Genomic DNA, 26,526 nt, shown 5'->3' with positions numbered 1-26,526 from the left:
TTACCTGGGTTTATATTAGGAGTATTAAATGGGTTTCTCCTGCCCCTCTATTAGGTGTATTACCTGGGTTTATATTAGGAGTATTAAATGGGTTTCTCCTGCCCCTCTATTAGGTGTATTACCTGGGTTTCTATTAGGAGTATTAAATGGGTTTCTCCTGCCCCTCTATTAGGTGTATTACCTGGGTTTCTCCTGCCCTTCTATTAGGTGTATTACCTGGGTTTCTCCCGCCCCTCTATTAGGTGTATTACCTGGGTTTATACTGCCCCTCTATTAGGTGTATTACCTGGGTTTCTCCTGCCCCTCTATTAGGTGTATTACCTGGGTTTCTCCTGCCCCTCTATTAGGTGAATTACCTGGGTTTCTCCTGCCCCTCTTTTAGGTGTATTACCTGGGTTTATCCTGCCCCTCTATTAGGTATATTACCTGGGTTTCCCCTGCCCCTCTATTAGGTGTATTACCTGGGTTTCCCCTGCCCTCTATTAGGTGTATTACCTGGGTTTCTCCTGCCCCTCTATTAGGCGTACTACGTCCTCCATCCACAGCATCAGGTCGCGCACCATGCTGTAGAAGCGGAACTTGTCGCTGGTCTCCAGGAGGCGGAGCCTGCGTCCCTCGCAGGCCTCCAATAGGCCGGCCCAGGCCTGAAGCACCTCCCCCTCGCGCCGCGCGATGTCGTCCGCCTTGTCGCCGGCGTAAGCCGACTGCAGTCGCGCCGCGTCCTCCTGTAGCTGGCGCACCTGTTAGCACGTTAGCACATTAGCACGTTTAAATACATGACGCACCTGTTAGCACGTTAGCATGTTTAAATACATGACGCACCTGTTAGCACGTTAGCACAATAGCACGTTTAAACACATGACGCACCTGTTAGCACGATAGCACATTAGCACGTTTAAATACATGACACACCTGTTAGCATGTTAGCATGTTTAAATATATGACACACCTGTTGGCACATTAGCACGTTTAAATACATGACGCACCTGTTAGCACGGTAGCATGTTTAAATACATGACACACCTGTTAGCACGTTAGCATGTTTAAATATATGACGCACCTGTTAGCACGTTAGCATGTTTAAATACATGACACACCTGTTAGCACGTTAGCATGTTTAAATGTATGACACACCTGTTAGCATGTTATCACGTTTAAATACTTGACATGGCTCCCAACTGACATCCTCCCAACGCACCCGAAACATTGTCATTAAAAACACATTGTTAATCATAATACATATTACACATGCTTGTGTTCCCTCTATATATGTGCGTGTGAGAGTCTGTGCGTGCGTGCGTGTGTGTGTACGTACGTGCGTGCCCAGACCCTGGATGTCGTGTTGGAAGGTGGTGTGCATTCTCTGCAGAGTCTCCACAGTGTTCTGGTCACGCCCAACCTAGATGATCATAATATTAATGACATCATAATATTAATGACATCATAATATGAACCTGTACAGTTAACACTCCATCTAGTGTTCAATCTGTGTACTGCTGGCTGCCATTAAAATCACTCCATTTTAACATCCGGGTCTCACAGCAGTAACAACTAGATGAAGTTCCCCTCTGGGCCTCCTGGTGGCGCTATAATAGGACAGGTCTCCACCAGGGAGGGTCAGGTTGTGGCCTCCTGGTGGTGCTATAATAGGACAGGTCTCCACCAGGGCAGGTCAGGTTGTGGCCTCCTGGTGGCGCTATAATAGGACAGGTCTCCAACAGGGCAGGTCAGGTTGTGGCCTCCTGGTGGCGCTATAATAGGACAGGTCTCCACCAGGCCAGGTCAGGTTGTGGCCTCCTGGTGGCGCTATAATAGGACAGGGCTCCACCAGGGCAGGTCAGGTTGTGGCCTCCTGGTGGCGCTATAATAGGACAGGTGTCCACCAGGGCAGGTCAGGTTGTGTCCTCCTGGTGCTAGACAGCGCCTACGTTCTTCCCATCGTGAGGAACAATGCGCGTGCCTCCCATAAGGATCCACTGAGTGTCGTTTCTTTGTTGCTTGTTTTCCCCGACAAATACTCCAAAGTTGTTGTTTTAGTCCAAACCGCCCGGCGTTCAGATGTAAACAGTGATTTCTGATCGCATCGCCCCAGCCATGTCAGCGCTTGTTGTGAAACCCAAGACATGTCGGCTGCTGCTCGAAAAAGTGTTTGCGCCTCTACTCGTTGAATTGGGCTGTATTGACGGTAATAGAATGGCGCCTATATAGGGGATATAGCTGAAATGAAACGAACAGCAGGGGGCGCTGAAAGTGTTAACGGTGTTTACCTCTTCGGGTATCTTGTTAGTTTTCTCCACGATGCGCGCCAGTATCTCCTTGGCGTCGTGGTAGAACTTGTGCAGCTCGTGGGAGGCGGCCAGGATCTGCGTCCGCGTGTCAATCAACTCCAGGAGCTCCGCCCACGCCTCGTTAAGGCCGTCCTTCCACTCCGCCACGGTGGCCGCGTCGCCGTGTCCCGCGTTGATGAGGTCGTCGGCCTGGCGGTTGACCCCGTCCACCCTCTCCTGACCGATGGACCCCGTGTCCCGGGAGAACTCCTTGAACCTCTCCTGGAGCATCTGGGAATACATTATTATTACTATTACTATTACTATTATTACTATTATTATTATTACTATTATTAATATTATTACTATTATTAATATTATGGTCCCTGGAGAACTGCTTGAATCTCTCCTGGAGCATCTGGGAATACATTACTACTACTATTATTATTACTATTATTAATATGATGGTCCCTGGATAACTCCCTGAACTCCCTGAAGCATCTGGGAATACATTATTATTATTATTATTATTATTATTACTACATGGGGGTGACATGTTTGTAGTCCTAGACTCACAGTGACATGTTTGTAGTCCTATAAACTCTCAGTGACATGTTTGTAGTCCTATAAACTCACAGTGACATGTTTGTAGTCTTATAAACTCACCGTGACATGTTTGTAGTCCTATACACTCACAGTGACATGTTTGTATTCCTAGACTCAAAGTGACATGTTTGTAGTCCTATAAACTCACCGTGACATGTTCGTAGTCCTATAAACTCACCGTGACATGTTTGTAGTCATATAAACTCACCGTGACATGTTCGTAGTCCTGGCCCAGCTCGTGCGACCCCGCCACGACCTCCCGCTCTGCGATCCACTGCTCCAGGTCGTCCACCTCCCGGTTCAACAGGAAGAGGCGGAGCCTCTCGTCCAGCCGGCCCCGCCTCTCCTCCGTCAGGTCCTTTAACCCCGCGTAGAGCTTGTCCACCTGAGACTGACGGAGGCCAATGCGCTCGCTGTGAGCGCACAACACGCGCACAACACACACACACACACACACACACACACACACACACACACACACACACACACACACACACACACACACACACACACACACACACACACACACACACACACACACACACACACACACACACACGACACTATTAATCCAGAGCGATTTACAGTAAAGCAAGAACAGCACACATGGTAATACATCAAATACATGGAACTAGTCATCATAAACAAGCTAAAAGAACCTAACATCTGTCAATGCTATCTAAGTTACATGAAGTCGTCAAGTTTACGGGCTAAAATGGAGTCTGAAAGAGGTGGGTTTTCAGACTACGGTGGAAGACTGGGAGTGAGTCTCTGGGACGTGTGGGTTCATATTGTACCCAGAGGGTTCATATTGTACCCAGAGTGTTCATATTGTACCTGTCAGGGTGCTCCTTGGCCGTCAGCCCGCGGCTGGTCTGTGAGATCTGATGGACGGTTTCGGCATAATCCTCGACGCACTGCTCAACGATCTGATGTTTCTTTACAGCGGAGACCGCGCTGAGTTCATCCTACACACACACACACACATTTAACATCTTTATTTGTATTCACATTTTACAAGAAATTTCTTGAACACAAACAATAGTGGATGCGCAAACTTGAGAAAACTCTACAACAAGTGCTTCAGATACAGATCACGGGTACAGAAAGCATCGCCTTCTCCATATATGGCAACTGCCAATTATTGCAGACACTGAACAGAATTTTGCCGATGCCTTAGCTCTCGGCTTGGGCATGCCTGCGCACACGCACACGCACACGCACACACACACACACACACACACACACACACACACACACACACACACACACACACACACACAAGGGGAGTGTGAGGGGGCCACACTATTCAAATGAACAAAACACACTATACTTCTACCTTTAGATAGATTACCCAGCTTTCTCTTTAGCTACCAAGTGGTTAAAGCGGCAAAAACAGAGGTGTTAGTAAGGCCCAGCTCTCAGGACGGAGATTAATTAATATTAATTAATATCAATTAGTAACGCCCAACTCTCAGGACGAAGATTAATTAATATTAATTAATATCAATTAGTAACGCCCAGCGCTCAGGACGGAGATTAATCACAGGACGGAACTTTATTGATAACAAAACCGATCGCATCGCTCCACAGGCTCCACGCCTGTTGGGCAACATTCAATGTTATCTTCCGGTTGGGACGACATTGAAAATCCCCCCCCCCCCCCCCCCCCCACCATTTTAGCGGATCAGATTGAAAATCTTAAAACGTGAATAGCTCTTGATGTAAATCATTCCATCCAATTCTAAGCAAAGATCATGTGTCAGACGGCCCACCGCGGTCCCGTCGCTAGTCGCGATAGAATGAATCATACCTCCCGTTGTTGTCGATCGCCTCGGGTGTGTTTTGGCTACATCTAGCGACTTCAGCCACGTCCAAGATGGCGCCTGGTGCGTCGCTAAATGTGCTCGGCAAACCGGCAAACCGCTGGGTGCTCTGATTGGATGGTCCTAAATACCCCCCGGCGTTCTGATTGGTCCTAAATAACCCCGGGCATTCTGATTGGTCCTAAATACCCCCAGGCGTTCTGATTGGTCCTAAATACCCCCGGGCGTTCGGGGTGTTAAAGTTGATGACACATAATAAAGTATTAAATACAAATAATCACCTCTAGTGTCAATCAGATTACCTTGGTTAACAGATTACATGTAGTCAGATTACCTTGGCCTTCTCCTCAGACATCATGCATAGATAACAGATTCCATGTAATCAGATTACCTTAGATAACACATTACATGTAATCAGATTACCTTAGATAACAGATTTCATGTAATCAGATTACCTTGGCCTTCTCCTCTGACATCATGTACAGCTCCTGTTCGCTCATCCAGGATTCAGCCTCGGCAGCGTCAAAGTAATACTGCTGGGCATGGAGCGCCACCTAGTGTCGAGAGAGGGTCGTTACATTCTAGTTAGGAGAAGTAGACCGGGGCGGCGGTGGCTCAGGGGTAGAGTGCCTGGATGTTCGAACCCGGGCTCCCCCAGAGTTACTGTCGAAGTGTCCTTGAGCAAGACACTGAACCCCTAATTGCTCCCGATGTGCTAGTTGGTGCCTTGCATGGTTTCCGCTGCCATCGGTGTATGAATGTGTGTGTGAATGGGTGAATGTAATGCACAATCTCTGTAAAGCGCCTTGGATAAAGGCGCTATATAAAATGCACCATTTACCATTTTAGACCCGTACGTGCCCGCCGGCCACCGGCCTACTGGAGAACGATGCAACTTGGGAACCTAATAATACCCATTGGCAACTTGTCATAGCACCGTTTTAACTGTCTGTCTGTCTGTCTGTCTGTGTCCCACATGGAGATCTTTGTGTCTGTCTGTCTGTCTGTGTCCCACATGGAGATCTCTGTATCTGTCTGTCTGTCTGTCTGTCTGTCTGTCTGTCTGTCTGTCTGTCTGTCTGTCTGTCTGTCTGTCTGTCTGTCTGTCTGTCTGTCTGTGTCCCACATGGAGATCTCTGTATCTGTCTGTCTGTCTGTCTGTGTCCCACATGGAGATCTCTGTATCTGTCTGTCTGTCTGTCTGTGTCCCACATGGAGATCTCTGTATCTGTCTGTCTGTCTGTCTGTCTGTTTCCCACATGGAGATCTCTGTATCTGTCTGTCTGTCTGTGTCCCACATGGAGATCTCTGTGTCTGTCTGTCTGTCTGTCTGTGTCCCACATGGAGATCTCTGTATCTGTCTGTCTGTCTGTGTCCCACATGGAGATCTCTGGGCACTGCACTCCCCATTCTGGGCGGGAACCCCTTTTGGTGTTTTAAGCATTATGTTATACTTGCTATTGAAAAATAGCAGATATACAAGCTCATAGCGCGGCACAGAGTGCTGCGCTATGAGCTTGTAGATCTTTGCTTCTGGGGGGTCCCCTGGAACAACATATTTTCAGATGGGGGTCGGTGGCCAAATACAGATAATTCTAGGGGTCCTTGACATGAAAAAGGTTGAGCACCACTGACATAGAAACACGGATCTTTCAGAAAACGCCATTCTGTCAGGTGTAAATGGAGCAACTTGGACACTCAGGCATGAAGGAAGCATGAGTTCAAGTCCGTTGCTCTCCCCAGGTTGGTGGAGGGTGTGTAGAGCCCAGGATCACATTAGATAATTGACACAGGGGTGAAAAATGGGTTACAAAAACGTGGGACAAATATTTGAAGTAAAAAAAGAAAAAAAAAAGAAAACGCCATTTTTTTAGAATCGGCCTCAGGTCTAAACAAAAACAAAAACAAACGTTCCTGACCTGCAGCCGGGCGTTCCTTTTCTCCACAACCTCCTGTAGCTCCTCCCACAGCGCGCCCAGCTTAGCCAATCGCTGGCGGATCACCTCCCCATGCCCCGCCCCCTCTGGCCCCGCCTCCTCCTCCTTCAGCAGGGCTCTGCTCCTCTCTGTGATGTCATCGACGCGAGGCTGGTGGCCCTGGATCTCCTTCTGCAGAGTCTGAGGAAAACCAGAACACCTATCAGCTAGCCCTGGATCTCCTTCTGCAGAGTCTGAGGAAAACCAGGAGAAAACCAGGAGAACACCTATCATCTAGCACTGGATCTCCTTCTGCAGAGTCTGGGGAAAACCAGGAGAAAACCAGGAGAACACCTATCAGCTAGCACTGGATCTCCTTCTGCAGAGTCTGGGGAAAACCAGGAGAACACCAGGGGAAAACCTATCATCTAGCACTGGATCTCCTGCAGAGTCTGAGTGTTCAGCACCAATCAATCAATCAATCAATCCTACCTGGTTCTTCTTGATGAGCAGCTGGACAGTCTGCAGGTTGTTGCCGTAGTCCGTTGACATGGCAACCGGAATCCTCTCCTCCACCCAGAGCTGCACACGCACACGCACACGCACACGCACACGCACACGCACACGCACACGCACACGCACACGCACACGCACACGCACACGCACACACACACACACACACACACACACACACACACACACACACACACACAAACGTAAGTATTGGCAGTGGAAAAAAGTACTTTAAAAGGGGCCCACCATATATTTGACAATTTTCGTTTTTAATTCACTGCCACCTGCTGGACACAAATCCAACTTCTGACTGCCACGGTCTGTGGGGGTGATTTAGAGGTTGCGCACGCAGCACAGAAACTGATGTTGTGGGCGTCCATCTTGCTAAATAAATAGCGTCAATACTAGCGAGCTAAAATATAGCCATCCTTGCTCTAGAAAGCACCAATGTTTCCATCTAGACCACCGGATTATCAGCAAAGACCTCCGAAAATCGCGCTAATTGACCAAACCATGGAGAGCTCCGTAGATTAGGAGTTATTCAGCTTTTAGTCTGCCTGTATAATGGGAGGTGGACGGCAGCGCGCATGCGCGATCCGGTCAATAATAAAGCTAATCTGACGGAGCATTCCGACACGAGCAGAAGGTTATTACAGTCCTTTTGGCGGAGCATTCCGCCAAAAGTACGGATTGTGTTAAGTGGTGCAACCACTTCCTTAAGTGACTATATGTGTGTGTGTGGGTGGGTGGCTGGCTGGGTGTCTGGGTATGAGCACGGAAATGGCATGGTTGACCTGCCGCAACCTCAACTGTGCGCAACCTAACGCACACACAAACACACATATTAACTGTATATGATGCTTCCGGGTGTGCCAGTACAGTACAGTACAGGGACCCCCACACGGTAACTCCGGAACACCGGAATCGGGCCGGCACCCTGGGTGCGTTCCTGTGGGTCTGGACCCCCCCCCCCGGGGACCCCACACGGAGTTGCACCACTTACTTCACACAGGTGTGATTTTTTGTGATTTTTAGTAAAGCAACCTCCTGCATTATGTGCAAATTCTAAACAGGTGGTACACATGGGCTGTTGAGTGATATCTAACGAGCACTTCCAAATGCAGAAGATAAAGTGTGTGTGTGTGTGTGTGTGTGTGTGTGTGTGTGTTGTGATGACCCATCCCGTGGGGTTGGTTTAGTTGGAGACTAATTGTTGTTCTCTGTCCCTGTGTAGGAGGAGAGTGCAAGCCTGCTGAGGTGTGTCTTGGGGATTGACACACCTGGTCCCAATTATCCCCTTGGGTATAAAAGCAGGCTGGCTGAGGCCATTCTCTCTCTCTCACCTCGCACAGGTCACACTGCCTGTTTGATTATGCTTGTTTGAAGTAGTTTCAGTTCAGCTGCTTTCTGCGTGCGTGTGTGTGTGTGTGTGTGTGTGTGTGTGTGTGTGTGTGTGTGTGTGTGTGTGTGTTACGTACTATGTGGTCCTCCACGTCCCTGGTGAACTGGTGCAGCTCTCTGCTCTCCAGCAGGATGCTCCTGCGTCGCCTCAGAGGCTCCAGGAGAGCCCAGAACTTCTGCTCCACCTCCAGGCGCCTGCGGCCGTCCACCTCCTCCACGCCCGCGACCTCCTGACCCTCCTGACCCCCCTCCTGACCCCCGGGACCCTCGGAGACCACCTGGGACAGAGTCTGGAGCTCCACCACCTCCTTCTGTCGGACCTCCACCTGCATCTCCAACATCTACAGGAAGAACCATAGATGTGTAGTTGGTATAACATCTTCAACATCTACAGGAAGAACCATAGATGTGTAGTTGGTATAAACATCTCCAACATCTACAGGAAGAACCATAGATGTGTAGTTGGTATAACATCTCCAACATCTACAGGAAGAACCATAGATGTGTAGTTGGTATAACGACAGGTTCTCCACCATCTCCAACATCTACAGGAAGAACCATAGATGTGTAGTTGGTATAACGACAGGTTCTCCACCATCTCCAACATCTACAGGAAGAACCATAGATGTGTAGTTGGTATAACGACAGGTTCTCCACCATCTCCAATATCTACAGGAGGAACCATAGATGTGTAGTTGGTATAACGATAGGTTCTCCACCATCTCCAGGAAGAACGATAGATGTGTAGTTGGTATAACGACAGGCTCAATGTGTACAGGTGTGGTTTGGCAGGTGTGGCAACACATTTAGACCCGAGGACGGTTCTACAAATGTCTTCTAATGTGATGCCCCACACATGATGAGTAGTGGATGTGCCTGCCTATTGCCTAACTGTCATCCTGTAAGGTGAGCCTGGGTAGGGCATTGGCCCGATGGCTGATGGGAGAGCACCTGGGCCCGGTGTCTCCCAGAGACCCAGAGACTCCATGCCTCCTATGATTCATGTTTGATTATCCTTTCCATCCACACATGCACCACACCATGTATCACACATCCATACACCGTACACTACACTTACACCACATGCACCACACCATGTATCACACATCCATACACCGTACACTACACTTACACCACTGACTTACTGACCACACAGCCCATAGAGTAGTTATGTTCAGTACTGCAGTCCCTTGTTAGTTTCTTTGTATAGGTCTATTATTTAATAAACACACATGTTGTTCAACTTTCGACTGTCTCCTGCTCCTGATGTTTGTCATAGCAAGAGCCAGCTATGACAACAAAAAAAATAAAAACATGTTTCTATGCGAGTCGTTCTCAAAAAGTGTCATGTCAAGGACCCTAACGAATATCTGTAATTGGCCGCTGACCCCCATCTGAAAAATAAAAAATAAACTTTCTTTTCCCTTATCAACTAATCAACTAGTACCAACAAGGTCGACTAGTGGATTTACTAGTCGACTAGTTGCTTAATGCCCTAGTCATTACCTGCTGTCTCTTCAGCAGGATGTTGACGGAGGTCAGGTCCTTGCCGCGGTCCTCAGAGGTGATCTGTCCTTCCAGAGCTCCCAGCCACTGGTCCAGGTCGGCACAGCTCTGGGTGAACAGCTCCGCCTTGTTGGCCTCGAACAGGGACTGGGCCTTTAATGAAACATCACATGACACGGTCATTTATAACATGGACTGTGCCTTTAATTCACATCACATGACACGGTCATTTATAACAGAGACTGGGCCTTTAATTCACATCACATGACACATCATTTATAACAGAGACTGGACCTTTGGATTCGCGTATATCTTTTCTACGTCCAAGCATAGACATGGTAACGCCCCGCCTGCCTCTGATTGGCCTACCGACCATAGACTGTAAAATATATGGACAAAGCGTTCCCCGGGTCTAACATGAACGTAAAATGAAGCCTGTCAGTCCTTGAATTGTAAGTCACCATCTTTCTAGATCCGTTTGGGCCCAGCTGGCCCATTGGCTGGCCCAGACAACGAGGCGGGACTTCCCCCCTTCTTCTTAGTTGGTTTTTATTTTGACTCGAGTGGGTGGGGAATCCCGATCATAGACTGTAACGGTAGCCACGCCCCTCAGAACATGCGCGACTTTATGGTCATTTTTTTTATAAATGGGACCATAATTTTCCAAAAAGAATATTATGACATGAGAAATGAGACTTTAAACTAGTGACTGGAAGCAGAAAGTATTCATGACCATGTTTATTAAGGTAATACAGTCTAGGTGAAGTTGGGCCCAAATACATGGACTTCTATGGGGCTATGGGTTTTTTTGGGCCCAATGACAGCGCCACAACAGGCCATTATATAAACTTTCAGGAAATCCCGATTGTCTGACTGCCCCCCTGCTACCGACACAGCCGCGAGGTTACTCCGTGGTGGGAAATAAATAATAATAAAGTAAAAAACGAATGAAATCTAATGGTTTGCCGTCACTTGCCTTGGTCTGAGTGGTGGACTCAAGCTCCGCCCACAAGGCATGGAGGCGGGCCAGCTGCTCTCTGACCACGCCCTCGGTGTCGGGTTTCTCCGACACCAGCAGCGTGCCGTCCTGGAGACAGGAAACAGGAAGTGGTCATAGACAGAGCACAGAACCTCTGTAGTGCACTAGTCTCTCTCTCTCTCTCTCTATACAATCTATATGTCTCTCATCCATTCCTCTCTCTCTCTCCATACCTTCTCTATGTCTCTCATCCATTCCTCTCTCTCTCCCCATACCTTGTCTATCTTGCTCATCCAGTCCTCTCTCTCTCTCCATACATTCTCTATGTCTCTCATCCATTCCTCTCTCTCTCTCCATACCTTGTCTATCTTGCTCATCCATTCCTCTCTCTCTCTCCATACCTTCTCTATGTCTCTCATCCATTCCTCTCTCTCCATACCTTGTCTATCTTGCTCATCCATTCCTCTCTCTCTCCATACCTTGTCTATCTTGCTCATCCATTCCTCTCTCTCTCCAAACCTTGTCTATGTCTCTCATCCATTCCTCTCTCTCTCCATACCTTGTCTATCTTGCTCATCCATTCCTCTCTCTCTCCAAACCTTGTCTATGTCTCTCATCCATTCCTCTCTCTCTCTCCAAACCTTGTCTATGTCTCTCATCCATTCCTCTCTCTCTCTCCATACCTTGTCTATCTTGCTCATCCATTCCTCTCTCTCTCCAAACCTTGTCTATGTCTCTCATCCATTCCTCTCTGTCTCTCTCCATACCTTGTCTATCTTGCTCATCCATTCCTCTCTCTCTCCAAACCTTATCTATGTCTCTCATCCATTCCTCTCTCTCTCTCTCCATACCTTCTCTATGTCTCTCATCCATTCCTCTCTCTCTCCATACCTTGTCTATCTTGCTCATCCATTCCTCTCTCTCTCCATACCTTGTCTATCTTGCTCATCCATTCCTCTCTCTCTCCATACCTTGTCTATCTTGTTCATCCATTCCTCTCTCTCTCCAAACCTTGTCTATGTCTCTCATCCATTCCTCTCTCTCTCCATACCTTGTCTATCTTGCTCATCCATTCCTCTCTCTCTCCAAACCTTGTCTATGTCTCTCATCCATTCCTCTCTATCTCTCTCCATACCTTGTCTATCTTGCTCATCCATTCCTCTCTCTCTCCAAACCTTATCTATGTCTCTCATCCATTCCTCTCTCTCTCTCTCTCCATACCTTCTCTATGTCTCTCATCCATTCCTCTCTCTCTCTCCATACCTTGTCTATCTTGCTCATCCATTCCTTGTTGCTGTTCAGCTCGGCCATGAAGGCCTGGTGTTTGAGCCACTTGCTGTGGAGGTTCCTGCCCTCGTCGTACGACAGGAGCATCTTCTCACTGATCCACAGGGATAACTGGAGAGATATTAAATATTAATATAATATGTTCATCTTCTCACTGATCCACAGGGATAACTGGAGAGACATTAAATATGACATCATCTTCTCACTGATCCACAGGGATAACTGGAGGGATATTAAATATGACATTAATATAATATGTTCCTGATAACTGGAGAGATATTAAATATGACATTAACCCATTCTGACCTGAGATCAGATTCATACGAGGTTTCCACTGGACACACACTGGTCTGATTAACCCATTCTGACCTGAGATCAGATTCTAAAAATGTCAGTCGCTCTTCGATCTTTCAAAAATAGCAGACCTACAAGCTCATAGCGCGCCACTCGGTGGCGCGCTATGAGCTTGTAGATCTGCTATTTTTCAATAGCTAAAGCATAACATGATGCCAACACCAAAATGGGTTCCTGTTCAGAATGAGTTAATATAATATGTTCCTGATAACTGGAGAGATATTAAATATGACATTAATATAATGTTCCTGATAACTGGATAGATATTAAATATGACATTAATATAATATGTCGTACAAGAGGCTAGTGGTAGAGATAGAGCTAACACTCAGAAGACAGAACATCACTCGTTTGATAAGCCTGGGAGCGCCTATTGGGAAACATTCAATGTCATTTCCTGTTGGGAATCACCCAAACAGGCGCGCTTGCGTCTGTGCGTATGCGTGTGTGTGTGTGTGTATGCGTGTGTGTGTGTGTGTGTGTGTGTGTGCGTTTCTGTGTGCGTGTGTGTCTGTGTGCGTGCGTGTGTGTGCGTGTGTCTGTGTGTGTGCGTGCGTGTGTCTGTGTGTGTGTGTGTGTGCGTGCGTGTGTGTGTGTGTGTGTGTGTGTGTGTATGCGTGTGTGTGTGTGTGCGTGCATGCGTGTGTGTCTGTGTGTGTGTGTGTGTGCGTGTGTCTGTGTGTGTGTGTGTATGCGTGTGTGTCTGTGTGTGTGTGTGCGTGTGTCTGTGTGTGTGTGTGTATGCGTGTGTGTCTGTGTGTGTGTGTGCGTGTGTCTGTGTGTGTGTGTGTGTGTATGCGTGTGTGTGTGTGTGTGTGTGTGTGTGTGTGTGTGTGCGTGCGTGCGTACCTCCTGTGAGTCCTGTAAGAACCTCTGTAAGTCTCTGTTGTCTTTCAGTTTCATCAGCAGCTCAACAGCGCCCTCTCTGTTCTTCTTGTGTCTGTAATGACATCATTGTTACATCACTATGACATCATCAACCTCTCTGTAATGACATCACTGTCAGGTTATTCAGCGTGTGCAGTTTCCCCACTGAATGACGGTACGGTCAGTCCTCTCCTGGCTCCATCTAAACTATGGCACAAACATGTCCTTCTAATAGGCAATTCACACTGAGACGGACTGAATCCGTTTCATTGGAACCGTTTCCGAATACGGTTGCCTGGTCCCCGATGGCCATGATTCACATTACCCGAGATTCAACAGCGCACCCGGGTACACTTGCATAACACACTTGAATCCTCCAGATGACTGTGTGCTTGATGGCTGGCGCGCACGGACACTGACCATCAACTGTGCGACATTGTCTCAAATAAATCCAGACACACTGAATTGCATTGCCTCTTTCGCTTTTTGCCGTTATACTACTTCACTGTCAGCCTGCCTGCTATTCACTGTGTCAGTCAGTTCTGTGCTCCAGTGTATTAGTTTGCTATGGATTCTAATTTAGCATTATTGTTATTTTGTTTAACTTTGGAAACTGTGCCAAGCAAAGCCCAAGAGCCACGTGTAGTCCGCAGAATAAGATCAGCGCGTACTGCGGTGCTGCGCGTATACGCAGATTCAACAGGAGACGAGCGCCGTTGAGAAATGTGCTGGTGTTGCGCATCGTGCAGCGGCTGTGTTTTTTTTGTTGACGCTTGGCTCGTCGACTAGAGATTATGTCACGTTCTTTAACAAAAAAACAGTCCACTTCCTTCTTTAGCTGCAGGTGTATGAGATGGGTGTGTCTGACCACAGAGTCATCTCTATGGAGCTGCTATTCCCCTCCCCCCACAATAAGCCAAAACGCCAAATTCACTTCAGAAACATCAAAAACATCAACCCGGACGCCATAGCCCTGGACCTTCATCACCTCTCCTCTGCAACCCCCTCATCAGCCACTGAATCAGTCGACCTGTACAACAACACATAGCCAGACTCCGCCCCACACTCACCCTCCCTGATGCAGAAAAACTCGTCCACGCCTTTGTCTCCTCAAGGCTCGACTACTGTAACGCACTTCTCACCGGGATCCCTAGCAAGAGCATCCAGAGGCTCCAGTACAGAACAGAACAGTGCTGCTAGGATCCTGGTGAGAGTGCGAAAATACGACCACATCACACCCATACTCCACTCCCTTCACTGGCTCCCCGTCTCCTTCAGGATTGAATACAAGGTCTGCCTCCTCACCCATCAATGCATCCACAGCAACGCCCCCCCCTACTTAAAGGAACTCCTTGAACCCCCAGCCTCCACCCGCTCCCTCCGCTCCGGTACATCAAACACACTCAAATGCACTAGAACCAAACTCCGCACCATGGGGGACCGGGCCTTCTGCTCAGCTGCCCCTCGGCTGTGGAACGCCCTCCCCGACCACCTGAGAGCACCACAGTCCGTGGACGCTTTTAAAAAGGGACTAAAGACCTTCCTCTTTAGTAAGGCATTTGCCCAGTCGGACTTTTAAGCTGTTGTGTGCTGTTTTTAACCGTTTTATTTTTATTCTTATTTTTATTTGTATTTCACATTTTTCTGCCTGTAGCACTTTGAGATTTGTTTCAAATGTAAAGTGCGTTATAAATAAAAATTATTATTATTATAGGTACGCATGCATTCACATTGGAACGATCCGTATCTGAATACACTTCAACGGTCCAGAGACCCTCCCCCCATGCGGTCCCGGGTACGGTTGGGCGATCCGCTCCCGGGAACGGTACGCATCATTTACACTACCACAACATCTGCCAAGTGGAGTGCGCACCCGCGACCATAGTGTGAATCGCCCCTAAAACAGTTTCTTTAATATTGTTTTATTGGAAAAAAGGTCAATTGCCGTCTGTTAGAAAAGTACCGTATTTGAAGGCTCTAGTAAAAGATACTGGTTCTGTTCAGGATGTGTTGTCGTCTCCCGTCTTTCCACAAAATAATAAAAAAAAAAAAATGCTCGATAGGAACCCGGCTTGATGAGCCTGATCGATACGCTGATCGTTATCAATACAAATGAACCATCTCCATCCCTAGTCATTGTTCTCTCACCTCTCATCCATAGACCGTGTCCTCTCCAGGATGCTCGGGGCGTAGACTCACCTCTCATCCATAGACCGTGTCCTCTCCAGGATGCTGGGGGCGTAGACTCACCTCTCATCCATAGACTGTGTCCTCTCCAGGATGTTCCTCACCTCTCATCCATAGACTGTGTCCTCTCCAGGATGTTCCTCACCTCTCATCCATAGACTGTGTCCTCTCCAGGATGCTCGGGGCGTAGAGGTTCTCGTCGGCCGCCAGCCTGCGTCCGTCCTCCAACACGGCGTTGATCTTCTCCTCGTTGTGGTCCATGGTGGTCATGAAGTCCTCCTGCTTCTTGATGGACGCCTCGGCGCCCTCTAGTGTCGACGGCATGTCGGTGTGCGCCAGGAGGTACTCCTGGTGGAGGGGCAGACAGTTATAGAGACAGACAGACAGACAGACAGACAGACAGACAGACAGACAGACAGACAGACAGACAGACAGACAGACAGACAGACAGACAGACAGACAGACAGACAGACAGACAGACAGACAGACAGACAGACAGACAGACAGACAGACAGACAGACAGACAGACAGACAGACAGACAGACAGACAGACAGACAGACAGACAGACAGACAGACAGACGGACGGACAGACGGACAGACGGACAGACAGAATAAAAACATGTTTCCTAATGTATGGAGTGTCTTTGTCAACATATCGTCTTGTTTTCTCAACAGAGGACGTGTTTCACATTTTATTTACCACTTGAATGATGTTAGAGTTTCCCATAACGCTGGCTTCATTTTAGCTCGCTAGCATTGACATGATTTATTTTGCATTAAAGATGGACACCCAGACAGGATGTGAGTCCAGCGTGTGCTACGTTGAAATGGGCTCGGCAGTCTGCGGTGGGCTCTGCGTCCAGAAGGAGGAAGCATAATGGGTTCATTCTAACGCGACTAGCGACGGGACCGAAAAACAATAAAATATCTTAAAAAAAACAAAAAAAGAGTTATTCACGTTTTAAGATTTTCGGTCTCGTCGGCTAAAATGCGCTGGGAGAGCAACAGACGCTCCCAGCCTGTGGAGCAACAGACGCTCCCAGCCTGTGGAGCAACAGACGCTCCCAGCCTGTGGAGCGATACGATCGGTTTTGATATCAATAATCTCCGTCCTTTTTATCAATCTCCGTCCTGATTGGGCGTTACTAATTGATTTAACAGAGAACTCCGTCCTGATTGGGTGATACTAATTGATAGAACGTAGAACTCCGTCCTGAGCGCTGGGCGTTACCTCCGCCTGCCTCCCGTCCCTCAGGAAGGTCTGGTTCTCCTACCTGGTTGTTGAGGAAGGCCTCCGCCTGCCTCCCGTCCCTCAGGAAGGTCTGGTTCTCCTACCTGGTTGTTGAGGAAGGCCTCCGCCTGCCTCCCGTCCCTCAGGAAGGTCTGGTAGGCGTGGGACTGCGTGAGGAGGAGGTGTCGGTTCTCCCACATCCTGGCCAGCTCCTCCCAGCCGGTGTCCAGAGCCTCCAGCCTCTGACGCAGGAACATGTGCTGCACATCCGTCTGGCCCTGGGTGACCTCCTGGCCCATGGCACGCATCGCACGGTAGTCCTGGAAACAAGGAATATAGTGACCTCCTGGCCCATGGCACGCATCGCACGGTAGTCCTGGAAACAAGGAATATAATGACCTCTTGGCCCATGGCACGCATCGTCCCATGGGGCAAGTCCTGGAAACATAGTTCCATATCTCTGCCTGGATGTCCTCCGTCTGGGTCTACAGAACCTGTTCTGGGTCTACAGTACCTGCTCATAGTTCTGGGTCTACAGAACCTGTTCTGGGTCTACAGAACCTGCTCGTAGTTCTGGGTCTACAGAACCTGTTCTGGGTCTACAGAACCTGCTCATAGTTCTGGGTCTACAGAACCTGTTCTGGGTCTACAGAACCTGCTCATAGTTCTGGGTCTACAGAACCTGCTCATAGTTCTGGGTCTACAGAACCTGCTCTGGGTCTACAGAATCTGCTCTGGGTCTACAGAACCTGCTCATAGTTCTGGGTCTACAGAACCTGTTCTGGGTCTACAGAACCTGCTCATAGTTCCGGATCTCCGCCTGGATGTCCTCCGTCTGGGTCTACAGAACCTGCTCTGGGTCTACAGAACCTGTTCTGGGTCTACAGAACCTGCTCTGGGTCTACAGAACCTGCTCTGGGTCTACAGAACCTGCTCATAGTTCTGGGTCTACAGAACCTGCTCATAGTTCTTGGTCTACAGAACCTGTTCTTGGTCTACAGAACCTGCTCTGGGTCTACAGAACCTGTTCTGGGTCTACAGAACCTGTTCTGGGTCTACAGAACCTGCTCTGGGTCTACAGAACCTGCTCATAGTTCTGGGTCTACAGAACCTGCTCATAGTTCTTGGTCTACAGAACCTGTTCTTGGTCTACAGAACCTGCTCTGGGTCTACAGAACCTGCTCATAGTTCTGGGTCTACAGAACCTGCTCATAGTTCTTGGTCTAAAGAACCTGTTCTGGGTCTACAGTACCTGCTCATAGTTCTGGGTCTACAGAACCTGCTCATAGTTCTTGGTCTACAGAACCTGTCCTGGGTCTACAGTACCTGCTCATAGTTCCGGATCTCCGCCTGGATGTCCTGGGTCTGGGTCAGCAGCCTCTGGGCCTCGGCCAGGGTGTTGGGCCGGTCCTCCGAGGCCACGGCCGTCTGCGTCCGAGACAACCAGGACTGGAAGTGGTCCAACTCCCTGAGGAACTGCTGCAGCTTACTGGACTCTCCCAGAGAGGCCTCGCGGTCCTTCAGCGTAGTCTGGAGAAACACACAGCCATGTACAGTAGGATTATTACTATTATAATAACTGTACTGGACTCTCCTAGGGAGGCCTCGCGGTCCTTCAAGGTTCAAGGTTAGCTTTATTGTCCCTTGCGGGAAATTGGTTTTCAGCCAGATCATAGTAAAAATACACACAAAATACACACAACGACAACATTCAATACAGGACTAAGAACTAAGAACAGGGCACTAGAGACAGAGAATTCATGACATACAGTAGTAGCAAGCAGTGTTGGTTTTGGCAGCAAATTTCTATTTTAGTTTAGTCATAGTCTTTGGACTGAAACTTCATTTAGTTTTAGTCACATTTTAGTCACCTGGAAATGCCTTAGTGTTAGTCTAGTTTTAGTCGACTAAATGTCATAAGATTTTAGTCGACTAAATCTACAGGTGATTTAGTCGACTAAAATGTGTTTTGGTGGGCCTTGATGCCGTCGTAATGAGTGTTTTTACACTTGCTGAAAATAGCCGATCTACAAGCTCACAAGTTGTGAGCTTGTAGATCAGCTATTTTCAGCCTGAGGGCAGCCTGACGCCAGGGCTCCACTGGGCGCGTTGCGTCACGCGTGCGTGCGTCAAAAAACGAACCGGTTCAATTTTATGGTGACGGAGACGCGACGCAACGCGGGCAGTGGAGCCACCCTCCATTGATTAAAAGGGCACATTCCCGACACTGAAGGAGACGCGACGCAGACGCGCCGCAGACGCGCCCAGTGGAGCCCTGGCGTGAGGGCAACCAAGAGTAAAATGACTTATAGTGGATCTCTTGTCCACTGAACCGATTGAACCGATTAGTCTTTGTGGCGGAACACCCTCAGCCGACGACCTGAGGGCAACAGTTCAAACTCAGACCGAAGTGGGTGATCCGATACCTCCAGGAGGGAGGAGGTTCTCTTAAGCATCTGCCTCTTGTACAGATCTATAAGTTGGGCTTTTTGGGTTCTCCCAGAAATCTTACTGGACAATTTGACGAGGCTGCTGAGCCCGTTCTTGTTTGCTAGGGTCAGATTACCGTACCAGGCAACCATTCAACAACATGAGAACAGATTCAATAAGGGCACTTCAATCTATGTGCCCTTAATGAGTGTAGGAGCAGGACTGCGAGGAGTCCGTCTAAAGCTGATGATCATGTCTTTAGTTTTGGTCACATTTAGCTGTAAAAATGACTTGTCACACCAGGATATGAAGTCATTGACAACTGGCCCATGCTGTACTTCATTGTCTTCAAGGAGGCTAACAATTACAGAGTCATCAGCAAATTTGACAATATACCCGTTAGGGTGATGGCTACGACAGTCGTTGGTATACAGAATATACAGTAGTGGCGGTAGAGGAAATGCAGTAGGGCGATAGTGGCATCATCTACACCTCTTCCAGACTTGAGGATCTAGAGATTTCTCCATCTGCTTTAGGATGTTATCTTTGACTAGCTTTTCCAAACATTTCATTGCTAATGAAGTCAAAGCAAAACAGGCCTGAAGTCATGTAATGACTTTGGGGTCCTAAATTTGGCAACTGGGACAATTGTGGACTGTTTCCATAACTTAGGGACCCGCTGTTGTTGAAGAGATAAGTTAAAAAATAAATGGAAAATGCTGCAGAGCTGTTCAGCACATGTTGAGAGAACCTTGCCGCCGCATATGATCTCAGGTCAAAATGGGTTAAAACACCAAAAGCGGTTAATATGAATACCTTCATCTGGTCCCACACGGCGTGGATCTCCTCCAGACGTCCCGTGATGCCGGCGGCCTGGTCCGGATGCTCCTCGGCCAGCCGGAGGGCCTCGCCCCGCAGGCTGCACAGCTTGGCCTCGATGGCCGCCAGGTCTCGCTCCATGCCGCTCAGCTTCCTCTGGAGAGCCATGACGCCCGTCAGGTCGTTGGACAGCTCCGTGGTGGACTCGATAACCTTTACAACAACAGGGTCACCAGGTTAACCAGTAACAGTGTAACAGGGTCACCAGGTTAACAGTGGTAACGGATAACAGTGGTAACGGGTAACCGTGTAACAGGGCCACCAGATTAACAGTGGTAACAGGTAACCGTGTAACAGGGTCACCAGGTTAACAGTGGTAACGGATAACAGTGGTAACGGGTAACCGTGTAACAGGGTCACCAGGTTAACAGTGGTAACGGATAACAGTGGTAACAGGTAACCGTGTAACAGGGTCACCAGGTTAACAGTGCTAACGGGTAACCGTGTAACACCTTGGTCTTCTCGCGGATCCAGGATGTGGTCTCGGTGCAGTCCAGGTGGTAGTTCTGGACGCCCAACGCCGAGCTCAGCGACTCCTTCTTCTGGTCCACCAGCTCACGGAACTGGCTCCACCTGGTGGCGGGAGGATGACAGGGCGGGTCAGGAGGCGTGGCCATGACCCAAAGCACCCAAACTACAGTATGTGGTCATAATATACTGTAGTTAACACTACAGTAGGCCTATGATGTCATCATAATATCTATAGTTATTAACACTACAGTATGCCTATGATGTCATCATAATATATAGTTATTAACACTACAGTAGGCCTATGATGTCATCATGATATATATAGTTATTAAAACTACAGTAGGCCTATGATGTCATCATAATATCTATAGTTATTAACACTACAGTAGGCCTATGATGTCATCATAATAATAGTTATTGACACTACAGTAGGCCTATGATGTCATCATGATATCTAGTTATTAACACTACAGTAGGCATATGATGTCATCATAATAATAGTTATTAAAACTACAGTAGGCCTATGATGTCATCATAATATCTATAGTTATTAACACTACAGTAGGCATATGATGTCATCATAATAATAGTTATTGACACTACAGTAGGCATATGATGTCATCATAATATCTAGTTATTAACACTACAGTAGGCCTATGATGTCATAATAATAGTTATTAACACTACAGTAGGCCTATGATGTCATCATAATATAGTTATTAACACTACAGTAGGCCTATGATGTCATCATCATATCTATCAGGGGAGGTTTAATTCTTCTGGTTTGAGGGAAAGAAGTTCTGGTTTGAGGGTTCCGGCCTGATGACTACAACATGACATAACGATAGCATCCTGATGACTACAAAACAATGACTACAACATGACATAACGATAGCATCCTGATGACTACAAAACAATGACTACAACATGACATAACGATAGCATCCTGTTGACTACAAAACAATACTACAACATGACATAACGATAGCATCCTGATGACTACAAAACAATACTACAACATGACATAACGATAGCATCCTGATGACTACAAAACAATGACTACAACAAAACATAACGATAGCATCCTGATGACTACAAAACAATGACTACAACATGACATAACGATAGCATCCTGATGACTACAAAACAATGACTACAACATGACGTAACAATATCATCCTGCGGACTACAAAACAATGACTACAACATGACGTAACAATATCATCCTGAGGACTACAAAACAATGACTACAAATGACTGAAGACATGCTGTTTACTGTGATTAAAGTAAGCTTACATTTCATATCACAAACACCATGTAGTGAAAACTCCTGTAACTAAAAAATAAAAATATAAAAAGGGTATGATCCTGATGACTACGTACCTGTTGTTGAGTTTGTCCTGCTGCGTCTTGACGTCCAGATGTACAGGAAGCCGTTGAGTAAAAGTATTCTGTTGTCCAGGAAGTCCGTTGTGAGTCAGCTGTCTGGCGATCTGGTTGACCACTGCCACGCGAGACGCCTGGCTGTTCATCTCCGGCTCCAAGCTCTCGAACCTGTGGACGAGAAAACGCCATGGCACGTTTTACCTGAAACACGATGGCACGTTTTACCTGAAACACCATGGCACGTTTTACCTGAAACACCATGGCACGTTTTACCTGAAACACGAGGACCCGTTTTACCTGAAACACAATGACCCGTTTTTTCCTAAATACTTCACTAAGATACCCATGCACCTGTCTAAATACTTCACTAAGATACCCATGCACCTGTCTAAATACTTCACTAAGATACCCATGCACCTGTCTAAATACTTCACTAAGATACCCATGCACCTGTCTAAATACTTCACTAAGATACCCATGCACCTGTCTAAATACTTCACTAAGATACCCATGCACCTGTCTAAATACTTCCTTAAAGGGACACTTCACCCTTTTTAAACAAAATAAATGTTAATGATAGAAGATTTAGAACACTTTCCTGGGGGTCTTTATCTCGTGAACTCGTTAACTCTCGTTAACCCACCTGTGCTGGACCACCTCCAGGTCCTCCACCCTGTGGGGGAGGGGCATGGCCGTTAGCCACTGCTCCCTGTCGTGGATCCATCGCTCACAGCCGTCGGCCTCCGACAGCATCCGGTAGAAGCTGAGAGCGTCCTGGAGGGCCTGGCGTCGGAGTCTGGAGAGATCACACACCTCCACGTAGCGCTGCTCCATGGAGGAGGACCGCCCACCCACCTGGAAGGACCACACACACACACACACACACACACACACACACACACACACACACACACACACACACACACACACACAACTGAGTCTGGAGAGATCAGACACCTCAACGTAGCGCTGGCAGGGTGGGGTTCAGTGTCTCATTGGAGGCAGGGTGGGGTTCAGTGTCTCATTGGAGGCAGGGTGGGTTTCAGTGTCTCATTGGAGACAGGGTGGGGTTCAGTGTCTCATTGGAGGCAGTGTGGGGTTCAGTGTCTCATTGGAGGCAGGGTGGGGTTCAGTGTCTCATTGGAGACAGGGTGGGGTTCAGTGTCTCATTGGAGGCAGTGTGGGGTTCAGTGTCTCATTGGAGACAGGGTGGGGTTCAGTGTCTCATTGGAGGCAGGGTGGGGTTCAGTGTCTCATTGGAGGCAGGGTGGGGTTCAGTGTCTCATTGGAGGCAGTGTGGGGTTCAGTGTCTCATTGGAGGCAGGGTGGGGTTCAGTGTCTCATTAGAGGAAGGGTGGGGTTCAGTGTCTCATTGGAGGCAGGGTGAGGTTCAGTGTCTCATTGGAGGCAGGGTGGGGTTCAGTGTCTCATTGGAGGCAGGGTGGGGTTCAGTGTCTCATTGGAGACAGGGTGGGGTTCAGTGTCTCATTGGAGACAGGGTGGGGTTCAGTGTCTCATTGGAGGCAGTGCAGGGTTCAGTGTCTCATTGGAGGCAGGGTGGGGTTCAGTGTCTCATTGGAGGCAGGGTGGGGTTCAGTGTCTCATTGGAGGCAGGGTGGGGTTCAGTGTCTCATTGGAGGCAGGGTGGGGTTCAGTGTCTCATTGGAGGCAGTGTGGGGTTCAGTGTCTCATTGGAGGCAGGGTGGGGTTCAGTGTCTCATTGGAGACAGGGTGGGGTTCAGTGTCTCATTGGAGGCAGTGTGGGGTTCAGTGTCTCATTGGAGGCAGGGTGGGGTTCAGTGTCTCATTGGAGACAGGGTGGGGTTCAATGTCTCATTGGAGGCAGTGTGGGGTTCAGTGTCTCATTGGAGACAGTGTGGGGTTCAGTGTCTCATTGGAGGCAGGGTGGGGTTCAGTGTCTCATTGGAGGCAGGGTGGGGTTCAGTGTCTCATTGGAGGCAGTGTGGGGTTCAGTGTCTCATTGGAGGCAGGGTGGGGTTCAGTGTCTCATTAGAGGCAGGGTGGGGTTCAGTGTCTCATTGGAGGCAGGGTGAGGTTCAGTGTCTCATTGGAGGCAGGGTGGGGTTCAGTGTCTCATTGGAGGCAGGGTGGGGTTCAGTGTCTCATTGGAGACAGGGTGGGGTTCAGTGTCTCATTGGAGACAGGGTGGGGTTCAGTGTCTCATTGGAGACAGGGTGGGGTTCAGTGTCTCATTGGAGGCAGTGCAGGGTTCAGTGTCTCATTGGAGGCAGGGTGGGGTTCAGTGTCTCATTGGAGGCAGGGTGGGGTTCAGTGTCTCATTGGAGGCAGGGTGGGGTTCAGTGTCTCATTGGAGGCAGGGTGGGGTTCAGTGTCTCATTGGAGGCAGTGTCGGGTTCAGTGTCTCATTGGAGGCAGGGTGGGGTTCAGTGTCTCATTGGAGGCAGGGTGGGGTTCAGTGTCTCATTGGAGGCAGGGTGGGGTTCAGTGTCTCATTGGAGGCAGGGTGGGGTTCAGTGTCTCATTGGAGGCAGTGTGGGGTTCAGTGTCTCATTGGAGGCAGGGTGGGGTTCAGTGTCTCATTGGAGACAGGGTGGGGTTCAGTGTCTTGCCCAAGGGGTTCAGTGTCTCATTGGAGGCAGGGTGGGGTTCAGTGTCTCATTGGAGGCAGGGTGGGGTTCAGTGTCTTATTGGAGGCAGGGTGGGGTTCAGTGTCTCATTGGAGGCAGTGTGGGGCTCAGTGTCTCATTGGAGGCAGGGTGGGGTTCAGTGTCTCATTTGAGGCAGGGTGGGGTTCAGTGTCTCATTGGAGGCAGGGTGGGGTTCAGTGTCTCATTGGAGGCAGGGTGGGGTTCAGTGTCTCATTGGAGGCAGGGTGGGGTTCAGTGTCTCATTGGAGGCAGGGTGGGGTTCAGTGTCTCATTGGAGGCAGTGTGGGGTTCAGTGTCTCATTGGAGGCAGTGTGGGGTTCAGTGTCTCATTGGAGGCAGGGTGGGGTTCAATGTCTCATTGGAGGCAGTGTGAGGTTCAGTGTCTCATTGGAGGCAGTGTGGGGTTCAGTGTCTCATTGGAGGCAGGGTGGGGTTCAGTGTCTCATTGGAGGCAGGGTGGGGTTCAGTGTCTCATTGGAGGCAGTGTGGGGTTCAGTGTCTCATTGGAGGCAGTGTGGGGTTCAGTGTCTCATTGGAGGCAGGGTGGGGTTCAGTGTCTCATTGGAGGCAGTGTGGGGTTCAGTGTCTCATTGGAGGCAGGGTGGGGTTCTGTGTCTCATTGGAGGCAGTGTGGGGTTCAGTGTCTCATTGGAGGCAGTGTGGGGTTCAGTGTCTCATTGGAGGCAGGGTGGGGTTCAGTGTCTCATTGGAGGCAGGGTGGGGTTCAGTGTCTCATTGGAGGCAGTGTGGGGTTCAGTGTCTCATTGGAGGCAGTGTGGGGTTCAGTGTCTCATTGGAGGCAGGGTGGGGTTCAGTGTCTCATTGGAGGCAGTGTGGGGTTCAGTGTCTCATTGGAGGCAGGGTGGGGTTCAGTGTCTCATTGGAGGCAGTGTGGGGTTCAGTGTCTCATTGGAGGCAGGGTGGGGTTCAGTGTCTTGCCCAAGGACACTTCGACATGTGGACAGGAGGAGGAGCCGGGATTCAAACCGCCGACCCAGGGATCATTGGACGACCTGCTCTAACTCCTGAGCCACAGCCGCCCCACATGTATTCATGTCCACATCAACAGAAGTACAAAGACAGCTTGTCGAACCTTCGCATTCCAAGATGTCAACTCTACCTCCTGAGACACTGCTCACATTTATCATTACTTTTTTTCCCCACACAGTATCAATTATCTAATGTAATCCTGGGCTCTACACTCCCTTTGCCAACCTGGGGAGAGCAACGGACTGACCTCATGCTTCCTTCTATGCATGAGGAGTCCAAGCTGCTTCTTTTCACCTGCCAGGGGGGAGTTTCCCTGGTTGGACTTAGCGTGTGGAAGGAACACGTTATTCCTACCAGTTCCTTTCCCCTCTATCAGGTGCCCCGGCTGGCCAGGGGGAGGCAGTATAGAGACCAGTTCCTTTCCCCTCCATCAGGCATCGTAGCGTGTGTGCGTATTGTATATTGTACATAGGGTCATTTGTACCTGGTCTTCCGGTAAGGCAGCAGATTGTTCCCTCAGAGCGTCGATAACGGATCTGTAACTCTCCACCTCGGCGGACAAGTCTTTATGTTTCCTGACCAGAGCCTGGGAATACATACATGATTTATACACATATACTATAAATACTATACATACTGTATTTATACACACATACTATAAATACTATACATACTGTATTTATACACACATACTATACATACATACATACTGTATTTATCCCATTCTGAATGGGAACCCATTTTGGTGTTAGCATCATGTCGTGCTTTAGCTATTGAAAAATAGCAGATCTACAAGCTC

The 26,526-nt window shown here is 48.7% G+C and overlaps 1 protein-coding gene across 1 annotated transcript in view; it reads right to left on the bottom strand.

The window, feature by feature from the left end:
- The window catches only part of LOC310858630 (spectrin beta chain, non-erythrocytic 1-like), a 73,371-nt gene that overhangs the window by 15,435 nt on the left and 31,410 nt on the right, over positions 1-26,526 (bottom strand). The window contains exons 18-38 of the mRNA XM_083764823.1: positions 26,212-26,313; positions 22,751-22,962; positions 22,105-22,275; positions 20,703-20,823; positions 20,188-20,403; positions 18,268-18,471; positions 17,046-17,261; positions 15,855-16,057; positions 13,505-13,595; positions 12,278-12,412; positions 11,012-11,122; positions 10,036-10,188; positions 8,607-8,870; positions 7,108-7,197; positions 6,619-6,816; positions 5,155-5,253; positions 3,711-3,841; positions 3,082-3,286; positions 2,268-2,558; positions 1,316-1,399; positions 496-740 (exon numbers count right to left, since the gene is read on the bottom strand). Of these exons, the coding sequence (XP_083620949.1) occupies positions 496-740; positions 1,316-1,399; positions 2,268-2,558; positions 3,082-3,286; positions 3,711-3,841; positions 5,155-5,253; positions 6,619-6,816; positions 7,108-7,197; positions 8,607-8,870; positions 10,036-10,188; positions 11,012-11,122; positions 12,278-12,412; positions 13,505-13,595; positions 15,855-16,057; positions 17,046-17,261; positions 18,268-18,471; positions 20,188-20,403; positions 20,703-20,823; positions 22,105-22,275; positions 22,751-22,962; positions 26,212-26,313 (3,542 nt within the window). The remainder of the gene's footprint in view (positions 1-495; positions 741-1,315; positions 1,400-2,267; positions 2,559-3,081; positions 3,287-3,710; positions 3,842-5,154; positions 5,254-6,618; positions 6,817-7,107; positions 7,198-8,606; positions 8,871-10,035; positions 10,189-11,011; positions 11,123-12,277; positions 12,413-13,504; positions 13,596-15,854; positions 16,058-17,045; positions 17,262-18,267; positions 18,472-20,187; positions 20,404-20,702; positions 20,824-22,104; positions 22,276-22,750; positions 22,963-26,211; positions 26,314-26,526) is intronic.

The sequence above is a fragment of the Protomyctophum parallelum genome, assembly GCF_964188405.1.
Source record: "Protomyctophum parallelum genome assembly, chromosome: 5".
Taxonomy (NCBI): Eukaryota; Metazoa; Chordata; class Actinopteri; order Myctophiformes; family Myctophidae; genus Protomyctophum; species Protomyctophum parallelum.
The sequence above is the reverse complement of the archived record's forward strand: the minus strand, read 5'-3'. Positions and strand labels throughout refer to the sequence as shown.